At 35.9% G+C, this 18,075-nt stretch overlaps 2 protein-coding genes across 7 annotated transcripts in view; both read right to left on the reverse strand.

The window, feature by feature from the left end:
- LOC113596271 (butyrophilin subfamily 1 member A1-like) overlaps positions 1–15,900 on the reverse strand; it is a 64,256-nt gene extending 48,356 nt beyond the window's left edge. For all 6 annotated transcript variants that reach the window (XM_053218483.1, XM_053218490.1, XM_053218505.1 and 3 more), the window contains exons 1-2: positions 15,650–15,900; positions 4,459–4,806 (exon numbers count right to left, since the gene is read on the reverse strand). In XM_053218483.1, coding sequence (XP_053074458.1) covers positions 4,459–4,806; positions 15,650–15,716 — 415 coding nt within the window. In that variant the 5' untranslated portion in view covers positions 15,717–15,900. The remainder of the gene's footprint in view (positions 1–4,458; positions 4,807–15,649) is intronic.
- The window catches only part of LOC128314802 (butyrophilin subfamily 1 member A1-like), a 367,358-nt gene that overhangs the window by 147,590 nt on the left and 201,693 nt on the right, over positions 1–18,075 (reverse strand). The window lies entirely within an intron of this gene.

Raw genomic sequence — 18,075 nt, forward strand, 5'->3', positions numbered from 1 at the left:
GTAGCATTCTGTACAGTATTATGTACAGTAACTCTTACAGTCTATTACAAAAAATAAAATTTACTAGGACAAAACTATCCTTGTTTTGTGTTGAATTTTGTCTTCTATAAGATATGTTTAAGTCTTAATCCTTAATATCTGTGCATTTATTTGGATGCCTTCTGTACATGTAATTAGTAAAAATGAAATTATACTGGAATAGATGGGTCTTAATCCAAAAGGATTATGGTCTATATGAAAAGAAAGGAATTTAGGCACAGAGACACAGGGAAACTGGTCCTTTGAAGATAGAGCCAGAGATTGGAATGATCCCAACAAAAGCAGAGGAATGCCTGGGCCACAAGAAGCTGTCAGAGGCAAAGAATCATTCTCCTTAGATGCTTCCAATGGACCATAACCTTGATGACGCTTTGATTGTGGACTCTGGCCTCCAGAATTGTGAGAAAATAAATGTCTTTTGTTTTCAGTCCATCACATTTGTGGTAATTTGTTATGATAGTCATCCTAGGAAGTTTATGAAGGAAAATTATCCAATTATTTCTGATATTGCATGGATGGCCAAACCCTTAACACCATTTGGTGACTAGTATATAGTGTGTCAAGTCAGTAATGACCTAAGTGGCAGAGTGGTGCCAACCAGTGCTAGTACTGATACATGGAATTCTCAGAATGCAATGGCTTTGAGAATCAGTAGAGCATCACACTTATGAGAATAGGCTCTGTAGTCAAAGAGTTACACTTGTACTTGCTGGGACTAGTGACCCAGTGTATCTATTGACTCAATCTCCCTGTGCCTCCATTCCCTTTTTATAAAACAGGAAAAAAAAAGAGTCTCAACACATGATGGCTATAAATATTACTCCATATATAGTGCTTACTATGTTGTAATAAATATTATTCATCTTAAAGAATTAATAAATTGAGAATACAAAGAAAATATGGTTTTCATTTGCTGGATCCTTCAATTTGAAAGGCCATCCATTGTATTCCATGTGTTTAGGCTGCTTGCTACGAGTTGAAGGGAAATGTCATTTTGGATGGGTAATTTCTAAAGAGAAGATTATATTTGGCAGGTCTTTGTAGAAACACAATAAATGCTTAATTTGTATCTGATTTTCTATAGAGAGAAAAGTTGTATTTAGAATTATGCTATTCTGTTTGCCTTACTAAATTTGGGAGCTAAGGGTAGAACACAACCTCTGGGTCTGGATTAAAAATAGGATTGGAAATTAGGGGTGTTGGGTATGGATAACTTCACAGGCTTGAAAAATGTGTTCCAAGTGCTGCCTTAGCCATTAATGTTCTCTTATGAATTATCAAGTGAAGACTGAAGGGTCAAAGTGGAGAAAAGTTTGCCAGCAGGTGAGTAAACTAGGTCACCATTGTTCTACCTTCATGGGTTTCTAATGGGCATACTTGAGACCTACATGGTTTCTGACATAGCACAGGCTGATTTTAATACATACTGTATCTATTTTGAGAGTCTGGGATTTGTATTGTCTTATGACCATGGCAGGGAGAGAAATCTCATAGTTTTCACCATTATGACACCATCTGATTATGTTACCTAATATCAGGGCCTTCATTTTTATCTCTTATCTCTTAGAAAATATTTTGGTTATGTTTTCAACCTATATTTGTGGTTGTCTTAATAGTTATTGATTGATGGATTTGCTTACCTGTACTCTACAACTATCAAACAGATAGAAGTTAGTGATGCTTATTGTATTTAAGTAGAATTTAATGTAGGTGTTCACTGCAGTTGTGGGTTCTGCAGAAATTCTGTTACCCAGAACCTCCTGGGTATTTAAACAGAACAGGAAATGAGTTGGTTCCATTTGACTCAAGATACAGAAGAATCTTTTCTCTAGGAGATAGTACAGAATTCTTGAGCTGCCTGCAGAGACTGCATCCTTATCAGAACTGATTACTGACCCTGAGAAAAATGTTATTCCTCCATGAAGGAGAGATATTTTAAAGAAATTCATGACAAAAATCATAGTAACTAAGGCAATCACAGAAAAATATGAGGTATCCAGCTAGAGAAAACCAAGGACTTGGTCTCAAGATCTGGCACAAATGAACACTATAAAGTCACACAGCACCAGATATTATTTTGCAGTGGATATGGGATTGGAAACAAATGGATCCATCCCAGGATGAACTACACAAGCTCATGGATAATTCATCTGGAAGAGGTAAGAACCTTAGAGCATTTTATCAATATAGGACTTTATTTTTCTTATTTATAATGAATGAGGATTGCAGGTCCAAAAATGAGATATCTCCCATTAAAATCAACAAAATGTGGCAAAAAAGCAGCACAACTACATTTTAGTAGTACAGAAGTCTTTTTTTTTTTGGAAAAAATCTGGATTCTTAAAAGCTTATTTGTAATCACTTATTATGTCAATATTTAGATACCAGTTTATTTTACAGTAGGCCAGAGGATGATATAATTTCTTAAGAATTTAAAAGTACACCTATTTTCATTAATTTCTAAAGTCAAAGGTTGTTTATGCAAATATTGTACTTAGTTCAAATATTAAATCCACATATTTGTACTGCCCACAGGAAACAAGAGAAAAGCCAAACAAGAGAAAAACCAAATATCTTTGGATGTTGTTGGGTCTTCTGGGCTTCATAAAAAAGATGGGTGGAATGCATACTTTGTTTTAAATATATATTCACAGTGCAAATTAAAGTGCTTGGCACTGGCTTTTTGTGCTTGGGTAGCAAATACAACTTCCCTTGCATAAATGATTTGGAACAAACAATGAGTTGATGTATAATAAAAACTCATGTACAAGATATAAGAGATTCAGGAAGGTGTGTCAGTTAACCATTGTTTAAGCTCAAAACAAATTCAATCACAAGCATGATGTCAGAGTTTAGTGCCAAGAGCGTCAAGGTAGGAAATGCACTCTTCTAAAGACTGGGTTAAAAAGGACACATAGTGGAAATTTGTTTTTTATTTAGTGGTAGAGTTACTCTCAACAAGGAGCAAGTAAAGAAATTGAGATAAATAAATTGAGATGATTCTGAGGAATGACATATTGTTCATTGCAGAAGCAATTACAGTTTTCAAATCCAAAGCCCTTGATAAGAGTTTATCCAAAGTTTAGGAAATGTTTGTAGGACTTATAGAAGTGGATGTCTAACACCTGGATTGCTTCAGAAGTTACCACAATAGAGTGAAAGATCCCTGTTCAAAAGGCAAAACTGAATGAATGAATGAATGAATGAATGAATGAATGAATATAATTGGTTTCATTCATGCCTCTTAGTGACTGGTTAAATGTCTCCAGTACACTGAAAGTCATTTGCATACAATAGACACTTGCAGTGAAGAACACGAGTATACTTGCATAAAAAGCAGATATTCTTTAAATTCAGGAAGGAATCTCAGAAGGAGGTTACTATTCTTTCCATGATTCGTCAGAAATATTATCAGAGGATGTGTGGCTCAAAATGTCTGGTTACAAAAATGGTAACTCACAAAGGTGTTTAAAACTTGCAGGCAATTGTCTTTGCACATGCTCCCGTTTAATTTATGAATAATTATAGAAGAACACATCCTTTACTGTGTAAACATGGATTAAGGGTTACTTGGGACCTATGCACAATTGTCACTAAATAAGAGGAAGGAGCATTTGCACATAGGTCAGGGAGTTCTGAAGGAAAATGTTTTCCTGCTTTTGGGAGGAAGGTCAATATTATTGTCTCTTTCATTATATTGGGTTAGTTTATATTATGTCCATTATAAGAAAGATGATACAAAAACTCATCTTCTGAGCTCAGTAAAGCCCTATAATGTCTATAGAGAAAATGCTGTTTCAGGCTCAGTGTGTGGTTGAATTACAGTCCTTCCTTAGTCTTTCACTCTGGCAATATAGTTTTGTGGGCTTTTTCTTGTTTTGTTTTGGTGTGTGTGTGTGTGTGTGTGTGTGTGTGTGTGTGTGTGTGTTGGTCAATATCTGAGCAGGAGTGAGATCTAAGGGGACAAATTATGCAGGGATCTGAATAAAGAAGGATGTCATACTAAATAGTGAACAAGACCACATGTGACTGGGCTTTTCCCAGAGTGGTAGCAGCAAGGTATAGAAAACCTAGCCAGAGGGCAGCTACTCAGATTCTTTCTGTCTCTTTTAACTCCCTCTGAAATTTAGAAGATAGACTAAGATACACTTCTGGGACTCTTCTGAGATAGAACATACTATAATACCTACTTTTTCTTTTCTTCAAAGAAATTACGTTGACAAATGATTAAAATGTGTTTTTACTACCACCCAAGAATGTTGAGGCAGACTGATTAGATTTCATATTTAACTTTCTTGGCATTCAGTCATAGTGTTTGTATAGATTTAGCCACCTTTACCCATATACAACACTACTTTAGACTGCTGATGGAAACAAAATAATACAATTTGGACAGTAGTTTTAATTGCAGAGACTCACCTGTGACCAACACTTTGAACTGTGCTTTATTGTAGAATGTAGAGCTTTCAAAGAAACACACATACTCCCCTTCATCTGAAGGTCTGATGTGATGGATCCTTAGGGCAACAAGCCCTTTGGTAATATTCCCCTTCAGGAACTTGGTCCTCCCTTGATACTCTGGCATTTGCTGGTCCATATGATCCTGGGAAGTCCCATAATAATGCACCAGACCTGAAGGATCATTTCGGTACCATCTCACTTCCATGTTCTGAGCATCTATTGATGGGTTGAGATGACAGGAAACCACAACCTCTTCCCCAACAAAGGCAATGACTGGTGCTCTTGGTCCTATGACCTGGAATTGCCCTGGAAATAATTTTTAAAACAATGGAATCATTACTGAGACCTTGACAAGCATGGTTGTGGCCATCTGATCAGTAAAAAATTAGACCAGTTTAATTAACATAGGAAATTGTAGATGATTAATGAACAGATTTCAAATAAAGCTGTCCAGGGGTGCCTGGGTCGCTCAGATGGGTGAGCGTCTGACTTCAGCTCAGGTCATGATCTCATGGTTCTTGGTTCGAGCCATGCAACAGACTCTTCTCTGACAGCCCAGAGTCTGGAGCCTGCTTCAGATTCTGCATCTCCTTCTCTCCTTCCACCACTCACACTGTGTCTCTCAAAAATAAATAAGTGTTAAAAAAAAACAAAAAATAAAATATAGATGCCCAAATACACTGTTAGCATAAAAGATAATACAGAACATAATGCCAACATGCAATAGTCATTTGATCTTAAAAAAATATATTGTTTTTCCCTTTTCCTAGGATTAGAATTCAAATTATATAAATCTCATTGTTTATGGCTTATAAAAATTTCATGTGTTATAGAATATATTATCATTTAACAGATGAAAGTATTGAGTCAGTCAACAATTAATAATTGAGTCAATGATTAATGGATTCAGTAAATGTTAAATTGCCCCTAAATACTTATTCTTTGTTAGATTATATGATCTAAGTATTCTAATAGTAATAGCCAAATGTTTCCTTGCTTTACACCACGTATTATATAATATAATCTATAAAGAAATATAAGGTGAAACTATTAAAACTTAAATGGTTTTGTTAAGAAAGAACGTAATTCTATTCATAATATTTACCCAGTTTAGAACATAAGTATGAGATCCTGTCTACAACATAAATTTTCTAGAATTTTACTGTAAGTTCTCTCTGAGTATAGGCATAAAGAGTAACCATTGGTTAAAACCAATCTTAAAACAATAGATTTTACCTGGCTTATATATTTAAAAAGGCTACATAATCTTTTGTTCCAATATTGAAATTCAAATATATTTTTTTAAATGTTTACTTATTTATTTTTGAGAGAGAGAGCAGGAAGGGTCATGGAGAAAAGAGATAGAGACTCCAAAGAAGGCTCCATGCTGTCAGCACAGAGACTGATGGTGGGTCTCCATGTCAGGCTCGAAATCATAAATCGTGAGATCATGACTTGAACTGAAATTAAGAGTCAGACGCTTAACTGAGCCACCCAAGTCACCCATTGAATATATCTTTCTTAAGGATGGAGGGCTATCATTCTGAAATGTAAACATCAAACATGATAGCACCACTTTCACTCTGTCACTGTGTATGTTTAACCTAGGCATGCATGGCTCCAAGTTCTAACTGCTCACATGTCATTAATGTAAGGAAAGCTGTACAGATAAACACACTAATAAATAAATGAATTTAAAACAAAATTTACTTTCATATTATTATTCTTAAGTATCAGTTTTTTATAATATATTTTGAGATACGCAAGTAATCGACTGAACCAGCTTGGCTGGAAAAGTGGGCTAGGTTTCCTTCTCTCTTGAAACCTTACTGACTGTTCCATGATAAATTTGATTAGATTTCTTACAATGTCATTGCAGTATGGTTTGGTGTTTATTATTATTATTGTCATTATTATTATTATGTTTAAGTTTATTTATTTATTTTGAGAGAGAGCATGAGCGGGGACGGGCGGAGAGAAACATTAAGAGACAGAATCCCAAGCAGGCTCAACACTATCAGGGAGAGCACAATGTGAAGCTCAATCTCAGTTAGATCATGACCTGAGCTGAAATCAAGGTATTGAAAGTACTTCTACCCTAGGTATATGATGCTTAATATGATATCAAATAGCTGCCCCTTCTTAACAACCTATGCCTTTTCCATTAATACTAGACCTTGAGGCTATTACTAGTTGCCAAATATATTGACTCCTTCAAAATGGAAAGAAACCACACTCTGTGGCATTTCAGTCCATTCACCAACACCTGTTGTAGCCTAGGATACAATAGGGCAGTGAAAATTTGAACATCCCTTTTCAGGTAGTACAAAAGTATCAGAGTGGTCACCAAAGAAGGATGCCTCCCACCACTCTGATCCCAGGAACCTTCACCAATATTCCTGATGTGGTGCCATTCAGAGCTGAGGGGGATTTTGGTAATGGACTCCTAGATTGTTAATGTGATCTCCTTGTTTTCTATGAATCAACCATGTGATCAACTTCCTCACTCCCAAAGGATTCCCCATTCAGGCTGTCTCCAACACATTGAGGTGACCTTGGACAACAGGATTTAAGGAAGCATCTCATCTTCTTCAGTAATAGTGCCTGGCCTCAACATGCTCTGAAGAATGATGAAAATTTGGTCCATTAATGGGACCTTCAAATTCAATACTGTTTATAAATTAGACCTTCTTTGTAGGTTTCAGGGAAAATGGAACAAAATCACATTTGGTCAGATCTTTTTTTTTTTTTTTTTTTTTCAACGTTTATTTATTTTTGGGACAGAGAGAGACAGAGCATGAACGGGGGAGGGGCAGAGAGAGAGGGAGACACAGAATCGGAAACAGGCTCCAGGCTCTGAGCCATCAGCCCAGAGCCTGACGCGGGGCTCGAACTCACGGACCGCGAGATCGTGACCTGGCTAAAGTCGGACGCTTAACCGACTGCGCCACCCAGGCGCCCCTACATTTGGTCAGATCTTTATGGCCCTGTGCCACAAGGATGATCTGTCTATACTCCTTTACGGGGCCTAAAGACAACTTCTTCTTACCCATTTGCATCAGTTCTTCTACTTCTGTTAATTCACCACATCACTTGTGTTCTGTCATGTTTTCTATGCACCCCCACCTTGTCTCTCTTATAAACACTTTGCTAACAAGATTCTATACATGCCTGCTGTGTTTTTCCTAACTCACTAGCTTCCTTCTTGTTTCTTCTTCTGTTATGTGGGATCAGGAATAGATTTTGAGAGTCCTGGAGGAATATTTCCTGAGTCTTGTTGTCAGTGGACTTTTCTCCTTCATTTATCTACTAGATTAATGGCTATGCTAATTGCAGCCAATTATCTGGTTCAGCTACCTCTGGACAGGGAATTTAAGGAGTAGTCCCAAGCAGCTGCCAAAATTCCTTTTGTTTCAGGGAGGGTCCCTGATCTCTACAGCTCAACATGGACTGCCTATTTTCACTTTTTGTTGGAGAAAATAAATGTGTGTCTGCCCTGACTTCTCTATCTTGACATGGGCTGCCTTTTTTCACTTTTGTTGGAGGAAAGAAATATGTGTATGTTCCTGTATGAGCTGATGAGCTTTAGGACTAGAAGTCCTCTTTGTCTGCACTCTGGGTTTTATCCTCTCCCAGATTACTGGTAGTGCCTCACCTCTTCTGCCTCCACCTGCTCCTCCTCCCGTTTCTGCACCACAGTGGGTGCAGTGTGCATAACTCTTCTGGACCAGTCTCCATGCATCCAGTGCCATTGGCTCTTGCTCCTTCTACCCTTGCTATCGAGGAGCAAAGAGCACCCCAAGCTGTTGCAACACCTTCTTATCAAGTTCAAACTGGATATGTCCCCAGTCATCATGAAAGGGCCCAAGGGTTCTCTTGGACTTAAACTGCTCACTTCCTCTCCCCAAAGATGCCTCAGGTCAACATGCACAGTGGAGACAAGTGGATTGTCTCTGAAGTCGACCTAGGCGCAACATATTCTGTATTTAAATTCATATAAGTTTGTTAGTTTAACTAAGGAAGATTTGTCTTTACAGTTATCAGCATTAGGGGTGCCTGGGTGGCTCAGTTGGTTAAGTGTCTGACTTCATCTCATGATTTCACAGTTCATGGGTTCAAGCCCCGCGTTTGGCTCTGTGCTGACAGCGCAGAGCCTGGAGCCTGCTTCGGATTCTCTGTCTCCCTCTCTCTCTGTTCCTCTCCCAATCATGCTCTGTCTCTCTCTCTCTCTCTCCTTCAAAAATAAATAAAAACATTAAAAAATTAGAGTTATCAGCATTAAATATATAACTTTTATTCTACCAAGGTTTAGTAAGTGTGAAATAAACTCATGTGATTTCTGTTGTAATTTGTCAGCACAAAAAAAAATAATAATAATAATAACTTAAAAAGATGCTTGTTTCATCTCTCTTAAGCTTTTCATGGATAATTTAAAAAACTGAAATAAATTAAAAGGCTTACACATAAAAGTTTTCATAGCTTTCAAAATCTTTGGTCACTTAAAATTTGAATTTTTGCTAAATTAAATGATAAAATTGGATTGAATTCGCTGGATATGTAAGTCTTGTCCAAATAATGTAGAAAAGCATTGATTACTGAACATAGGTTTGTGTTTTGGGGTTTTTCTTGCAGAGAAACTGAAGATATTTGGGCCTGTTGGTAAACATGTGGTATGCTTTATTGAAAGAATACTATGGAAAACATTTTTAGAATTATACAAGGTAAACATGAATTTCCTATCTTAAGAATTCTGGAGCAACAGTTCACAATTGTTTCCTATTTAACTTTAACTGTACACTAAAGCTTCTAAAAATAAAATTCTGCTAAATGTAATGAGGACTGATGGAAATAAGGGTAGAAACTATGTATGTAAGAAAAGATGAGTTTTTAATAAGAAAGGCATAAGGAATGAGGACAAATATTGTTGAGGGAAAAAGAATGTAATTTTATACTAAAATGAGACCGGTTGTTTAGAGAAAACAGGCTTAGGACAAATTCTGAATGAAAAAGAAAGCTGTAGGACGTTTGTGAAGGAGAATCTTTGGAAAATAATTTTATATGTGGTTAAGTTTGAAATAAATGGAATTTAAAGCACACTGGTATAAGTTTGAAAATGTTTCTCCTCATTTTTAAAAAGACTTTTTTTTTAATTTAGATTGCTGGTCTGCTCATGATAAGAAAATAGAGAAAGGGGCTTTTCTCTTTTGTCTACCCAGAATACCAGTGTTTTTCTTTATCTGCCCTGAAAACCAAAGCTTCTATGTTTTGTCTTTATCAGGTCTTTGATTACTTAAGAAAGTGCCCGCCTGGGTGGGTAGATAGAACATGGGACTCTTGAACTCAGGGTTGTGAGTTCAAACACCACAGTGGGTGTGGAACCTATTAAAAGAAAAAAAAAAGAACCTTAAGACTTTCCAATGTTGAAATAGTATAGTATTGCTAACTGATATATGATTTCCTAATAGGGTCCATTATTGTCACCTTGGTTAAATATAAATATTAGATTTGTAATGATCTATAACACTTTTTAGGAATGTGCTTAAAACTTTCTGAGGGTTTTAACAAGCTTTACAAGATTTAATTATACAGGAAGTTTTCTTTTTTTCTTTTTTTTTTCAAATTACATTTGTTTATTTGGTATTTGAAGTTACTTGGACAACATTTTCAAACCAATAATGATAATCTTTAGATTGTATTTTATGGATAAATCTATAATTATTCTAGGAAATATATGAAATTCCTGAAGTTTCTATGTCCTCATAGAAAGTCATTGCTTGTATTATTGAAATTTTGTATGTCACAGAAATAACCAGATGTCCTTGTCAATTGCATTATAACAAATTTTCATACAAGATTTTTAACCATGTGCATTTCTGAGGGGTTTTATTTTGTCATTTATAATTATTATTTGAGTGTTATTGCAAAATATGTTTCATCTTCAAGGAGATTCATAGAAAGGATTTTTTACAAATACAAGTTTTTGGTATCTTTAAAATCATAAAACTGACCCAGGTAAGATTTCCAGAACTAATGAGCAAGCTGCACTTAAAATGAACAAAAATTAAAAACACAGAACTGATTGAATTGAGAAAAATGATAGAATAATCCTTGGTGAATAAATGGAAGTGTTTAACATTTTCCCCTAACTGAATCCTCCAGAATTCAGAAACTCTTAGTGAGTGTTCTTTCTTCCATGGAATTTATAATTATTTGAATAAGTTTCATGAAAATCTGGTCTCCTCATATCAGGACACCACTGGAACATTGGTTATATTACCAAGACTTTATCTGAAGTGTAATATTTTAAAGAGACATGCATAGACACATATATGACCAGACAGCTTTAAGGAATTAAGGTTGATGTTTTGAAGCCAATAACTCCCCTTGAGAATATTGGCCTGATATCTTGTTTAAGAGTTCCCAGCAGTCTTACCGGGTGAGCAGAGAACATCACTTCCAGGGACATCAAGTTTCTTGCATATATTGGATGAAATATATATCCAGGATAGATTGGATGATATATATTTCCAGGAGACCTCAAGAATAGGAATACACCAAAATATACAGGTATTGTAGGCAAGTGTGATGACAAATATTGGCTTGGCTCTGGCCTAGAGAGGCTATTAAGAGTTCAGTCTAGAGATTCCTCATAAAAAGTTCCAGAAAGATTAAAATCCAGCAAGATTTTAAAGGCTGTATATGGTCAATAACTATTCTTGGTGAGCTTATGTAAATAATTAACCCAATTTTGTCAAAACTGGAATTAATCTACAAGCAAATTAGCCCTGGTTTGGCTATCTCTGGAAATAAAGGTGAATGTAGAGAGAAAATACATGTTTTAATAACATTTCCTTTTGGATGCTAGATTCTAGTTTTCATTAATTATCTTTAAGTGTTTGTTACTTGCCTAAACTAAACAACTTGAGGTAAAACAGAGAAAATTCCATAAAATTTTGCATATAGACTATCTTCTAATTTGTTACTCTGTGGGGCTAATAACAGGTGTTCCATGGACATATGATTATTTAACATCTAGACAGTAAAATAAACTCCCAACAACTGTGTAAATTAGCTGTCAACTTGACCAATTCCATGTGGCTGAGATAACAAAATTGCTCTTTAAAAGTCAGAACACATCCCACTCTATGGGGTTAGCTATGAACTTGTGGAGATAAAATCCTTAAAATTTGATTGGAGAATGAATTTGGCGATACCCTTATCTCACAGAGCAAATCATAGTCCACTTGCCAGTGATTCATTTCAAGTATAATATGGTTAGGTCTAGACATCAAGCAAAGAATCTTTCTTCATAGTTTAATCCCTTAGTCATATTTATCCTTGGAGCCACCTCTATTGAACCAAGATTTCAAGTAGATGCTTTAGCCAAGCATACAGTGGCCATGTTTAACCAAACCCAACAGAAAGTCACCCCAGTCCCAGCACATATAGGGAAATTTCTATTAATAAAAATAATAGAGTTTCTTTTTTTATTATTTATTTTTGAGAATATGTGAGCAGGAGAGAGGCAGAGAAAGGGTGGGGAGAATCCCAAGAAGGCACTGCACTGTTAACACAGAGCCTGATGTGGGGCTTAATCCCATGAACTGTGAGATCATGACCTGAGCTGAAATTAAGGGTTGGATGCTTAACCAACTGAAGCCACCCAGGCACCCCAAAATAATAATGTTTCTTGCTGTATTATGCTAAAAATTAGATGGGCCACTCCATGTCATAGGAGGCCTTTCTTTTATCATTGAATTATCAAAATTTTAACTGAATATACCAACCAACAGATAGACTCATTACCACACTTTCCACATCTATGTAGTCTTTCCTATCAATACACTCAGGAAGGAATATATAAGATATGGGATGGATATATGAGGCTTACTCCCACAATAAAACAACTAAGCCAAGTGGTCCTTTTATGCTGGGAACAGAAAGAACATAAACTTGATTCATGACCCTATGGTACTCACCAAAGCAATGGCTACCCCCCAGAAGCCTGGGACCATACCATTATTTTGCCAGCAACCAATTGGTTTGCCACTGACTGGACAAGGCGACCAAATATCACATGGCTGGCACTTAACAGAACACAGTTGCTATTTGGGCAAAATTAGTGGCCATAGCTTCCAGAAGGCTGGATTAGGAGATGGACTATAGGTTAAGTATGGATACCTGGTTGTAGCATTAACTATCACAAGTCCAACTAATCTTCCATATCTAAAACAATAATGGGCAAGATACATATTTCTTTGGTATTACCATCTAGCATCTATTTTTCTTCCATCAGTAGTTTTAGATGTCATATAGCACATGGATGCCCTTGATAAATACACGATTATGGCCTTAAATAACACAAAATAGCTTTACATTATTAAACACTGAAGTAACTCAAAAGCATAAACAAATTCTACACAATAAAATGGCACTAGATAATTTAACAGCAGCATAACCACGAACATATGTCATTATTAAAGTGGAATGTTGCATCTACATTACACATTTTAACAAAACTATAACAGGATTACTTACTGATATAAATAACCAAATTGGTGCTCTTAAAACCCTACATTTGGGGTAATCAAGACTGGCCAAGATCCTGGTTGGATCTACCTGGTTGGCCCACACTAAAACATCTTCTTATCATAATTTTTAGTTTTATTACAGTTATAATCTTGAGATGTATTTTTCACTTTGTTGTCTCCTATTATTGAGATACACACAACCTGTTCCTGTATCCTTTACCCATCAAATGGTCCTCTACTTGAAACAAATTCACCCTGAGGGCCACTCTAGACACTAAAGCAATAGCCTTCTGTAATGATTACTTGGAGAACAGATAGTGACCAATTTTAGTCCATATGTAGTGACATCTCTACAATCCTTGTCAGGTTGCAGGTTGAAGAAGTTACAGATGATGAGCCCTTTGTCCTTCAAAAACCTTAATGATTTAAGCAATGAAAATTGGTCAGAGGGAAATGATGACAGCTAGAAGCAGAAAAATGTTCACCTTTAACCAAGAGAGCTTAGCTATGGCCTGCATAGTTGCAATAAGGATCAAATATGTGTTGGTTGCTACATTCTTAAAGAGAGTCATGACTGCCTGTGCATCTCATGAAAGTTAATATGGAGCTGAATATTATTCACCAAAGAAATCTTGCAAAAGTAATTTTGTGAGTAGAAATTTGAAGAAAATACTTATGACTCAGTGTACTTATACTCAAAATACTTATACTCAGTGTAGACCCTTTCCCCTTTGAGCACTAAGCATATAAACACCAGCTTCATACAGAAAAAGTGCAGCTTTCTGCCCATGGGTCCTGTCCCCATGCTACATAAATGAACTTAAATAAGCTTCAATGTAAAATGTCTAAAATTTCTTTCTTGAGTGCCATGCTCAATGATCCTGCAACATGCTTAACAGAAGAACATTTTACCTACTCCCCTAACAAAAACTGTATCCCACTTCTCCTTTTTTGCAATTAAAGAGAAATTCACATTTGGCAAGATCTATAAGTAGTAAAGATCTGCTACAATATAGGATGTATACTTGACAATATTGTACTATGTGCACTTAGAAATTTGTTAAGAGGGATAACTTAAGTGTTATTCACACACACATACACACACACACATACACACACATACACATTTAAAATAACAGCAGAGCAGGAGGAAAATTCTAGATATATTAACTTGATTGTGGTGATTGTTACACAAGGGTTTGCATTTGTATTGTAAATTTTCACATGTTACCATTTCCTGATACCTCAACATGCCAACAGATTTGGGAGCACTTTTCCTAGGTGACCACAGGCACCACTGTGATAAGATGACCTTTACCACAAATTCCCCGTCTTGCCCTTCTCAGATTAGGGCCTTTTGATATTCAAATGCAGAAATTTATTTGTGCCTTTTATTTATGGATCCCACCTTGATTCCAATAAGGATACTTGCCAATGAGCTTTCCACTGTCTAGGCTCCCAAACTGCTTAGCTGATCCCCCTCCCCAGGCACTTTCTCTGTCTTTCTCAATGTAACCCTTTTAATGGAATAGGACTTTATCTAGGACATGTGAGAAAGACAAGCTTTGTTTTCCTGACCCTCTCCTGTATACCCTATGGTGGCTGCACCTTATTGATTATTTTATGAAAGAAAACAAAATAGTGAATGTCCAAAATTACAAATTGTATATTTTAAATATTTGAATTTTATATATAAGCTTGATCTCTTTAAAACTAATTTTTAAATACAGAGCTTCACAGATATGATAGGTTACTTTTCCAGTTATGGCAAGCATTAATTTTCTAATGTACTAATTGCTTACTTGTATTTTTAATAGATGATGTTTCTGAGGTAGTGGACTAGGATGCGGTTTTAGAATTTAAAATGGATCCCTTTTATTGCTTGGCAAAGTGTGTATACTTACCTTATTGTTCAATAGCCCCTTTTTCACTAAAATCAATATGAATATTCTCTACAAAATGTGTTGATATTCCACTGTTTACATTTGAATTGAAATGGAACATTGTGAACTTCTTTCAACTAACTTGCTGTCTGGCAAGTGCGTGTCTTCTCAGTTGTACCAATTTCCTCACAACACTATTTCAATACAAACTTTCTATATTGGAAGTAATATTCAAACTTATTTCAATGCACTCATGTAAGCATAAAGGCATTTATTAAGGCCAAAAGTATTTAATAGCTCTACCAATGGTCATGAAGGGCATGGGTGCAACATGACCATGGGATCCCAAAGATTCTGACAGTAGGTTCTGGCAGCAGTGGATAGAGAGCATCCCTCAGGGCAGCAAACTGAGTTTCTTTTTCAAGGCTCAGCTTAGAAAATGCACCACATAAACTAGGCAGGATTAATACCAGTATTTTGAATATTACTCATATATTATTTACAGTAACAAATTACATTTGCATAATTATATGATTTTATTCTAAAAAGTGTAGAAAAGGAAAGGGACACAGGAAGGCAGAAAAAAAAAGATAAACTGAAATGAGAACAATTCTCAAGTCTTCACATCTAGATAATGGGAAAAAAGCTGAAGTCCAAGGAATGTTCTATGGAAAAAATGACTTCTGAGCGAAGATCCACGGTAGTGAAAAATAGTCATTCCTCTGTCCTACTCACCTTCACCTGGCCAGGAAAGCAGAACTGAGAGAAGAAGGGTCCTGATGCTCACACAGAAAGGCTGCATCCCAGTTGGGGTCTCAGTCCTGGAAGGTCAGACCTCTATCCTCCCATGAGCTATCATGGGTCACAGTCCTGAAGTTTGGTTCATTTCTATTCACACCGTTTCTATAACAATGTGAATCTGATTCCCAAACAGAAAACTAACTTGTTATTCCAGTCACATAGGGGTAAGTGAGAGCAGGAAGTAAGTGGACTCTGAACAAACTGACTCATGCTTTACATAGTAAGGACCAAATAAGGAAGAAGATTAAAACAGGGTTATTGATAATAGGATGAAATAATCACTTTACCGAATGAAGAAAACTTTAACCCTAAACTCTTCATTTCAGTATCAAGATTGGTTTTCTGATTTAGAATTTGAACTACTTTTTTACTGTTTCAAGGAAAATGAAATGAGTGAGATTCAAGTTGTCTTACTTGGCAGAAGGCAAGCATGAGCAGTGTCACATAATGCAGACAGAAACTCTGTTTACAAGTACAGAGGTTGTGAGATGTGTAGACCTCAGCATCTGGAGACAGAGGGTCTTTCAGGAATGTGTTTTAGCAGTGGAAAGTTCGCCTTATTTGATCCTACATTTGGGAGTAAGCATGGGAGCTCCTGTGCTACATATTTTAGCCCTAATATACACACAAACATCATAAATGAAAAGTAAAAATGAAAAAAAAAATAAACTAGTTACAAAACGGGGCCAAACATATGATTTAACATATGATTATGTTAAAACATAAACAGTCCGTCCTGTTTTATGGTTACTTTGTTAGCTATAGAGAAGGAATAGGCATATAAATACTTGTATGAAAATATTTATGACATAATTAGCCATAAAGAAAATATGAAAGAAAACCTTGATGAGATATCACTACTCATATGTTGTAGCAAAAAAACTTATTTTTTTTCTTTTTATAAAAGAGCATTTTCTAATTTCAAAAACCCTTTCTTGTTGAAGGCTTTTTGGAAATTAGAAGACACTCTTGACTTATTCATTGAACATTGTAGTTAGTATGTGCATTAATTTCTATATCCTTAAGCCACACTGATATTTAAAATAAATAAACTCTCAGAGATTGTGGTTTTCAGTCTGGCATGTAAGGAAAGAACATGGAAGTCCTCACTCCAATTCTCACAACAAGACACACACAACACGTACACACACAAACTCAAAGACAAACTGAAAAGGATCAACTCTTCTTTGGTCCATCAGAAAGTTGATATCACAGAGAAAACACCTGCTCCAAAGTTAAAGACCAACAGACAGATATAGATAATCAGTTTATCATGGTAGGAACCATCAAGAGAACTCAGGAAAAAAGTTAAACTGTAATGGATGAATGCTGGAGGTTTGAGATAGATAAACTTGAGAGTTAAACCTTAAAAGAAAGAAGTCCTTCTTAAGGGGACCTATACAGTTTTCTGAATTTTACATCCAGGAGCTTTTCTAGATTATCATAGTGAAGATTGAAGAAAAATGTCCTCCATCATACAAGCAGTAGGAAAAGTAAAAAAAAAAAAAAAGTGATCATTTCGAAATCTGCCCCAATCATCCTGTTCCTAAAAGGCTTTTCGCAAAAAGAAACTATTTTAACAAAGCCTAAAAACTAGATTTACCAGAGCTTTAGCAAACTTGGGAGCAAAATACCCAGCCTCAGCCTAGCCCCTACTAACCATGCTGTCACACCTAAGGGTAGGAAAAGGGGGACAGCTTTGAAAGTCTTATACAAAGTGTTGGGCAAAGCCACAGGCACACTAAAAGATTGGAACCTAATTATAGAAATAAAGTATGCCCTTTATCCTTACCTTACCACCACATCAATAAGCATCCTGTAAAATAACAAAGAAATACAAAAGAAACACATGTTTCAGATCTTATTGAAGTAGAAATCTCTATGGAGACCCAAATGCAAAAGGAAAGTTAAAAACATAGCAGACATTTTAGCCTTTGACACCTACAGCTAGAGCAAACAGTAGACACAGACTAACTCCTAGCCAGATAAACATAAAATTTCCTCCTGAAAGCCTACCTACCTCAGTGTTTTTACCTTGTATTTAGGCCCAGCTTTCAATAAAAAAGATTACATGGCATACAAAAGTCAAGAAAGGGATTCTAAGAGATGGAAAGAACATCAGCATCACACTCTCATAAAGAGGTGTAGAAATAATCAGACTAAAAATTAAAAACAAATATTTAAAAGTTGAACAGACATGAAAAGCAAAGCCCATAGATGATAGGTAGGAAATGTGTCTGAACCATACACTTAATATCCATTCCTACTCACATTACATACATTATTACTTGTATAAATTAGAAAACCTAAGTTTCTAATTTACACTCCTTGTTGATTGGTTCAGGTCATGATCTTAAGTT

This window comes from Acinonyx jubatus, chromosome A1 (genome assembly GCF_027475565.1).
Source record: "Acinonyx jubatus isolate Ajub_Pintada_27869175 chromosome A1, VMU_Ajub_asm_v1.0, whole genome shotgun sequence".
Lineage (NCBI taxonomy): Eukaryota > Metazoa > Chordata > Mammalia > Carnivora > Felidae > Acinonyx > Acinonyx jubatus.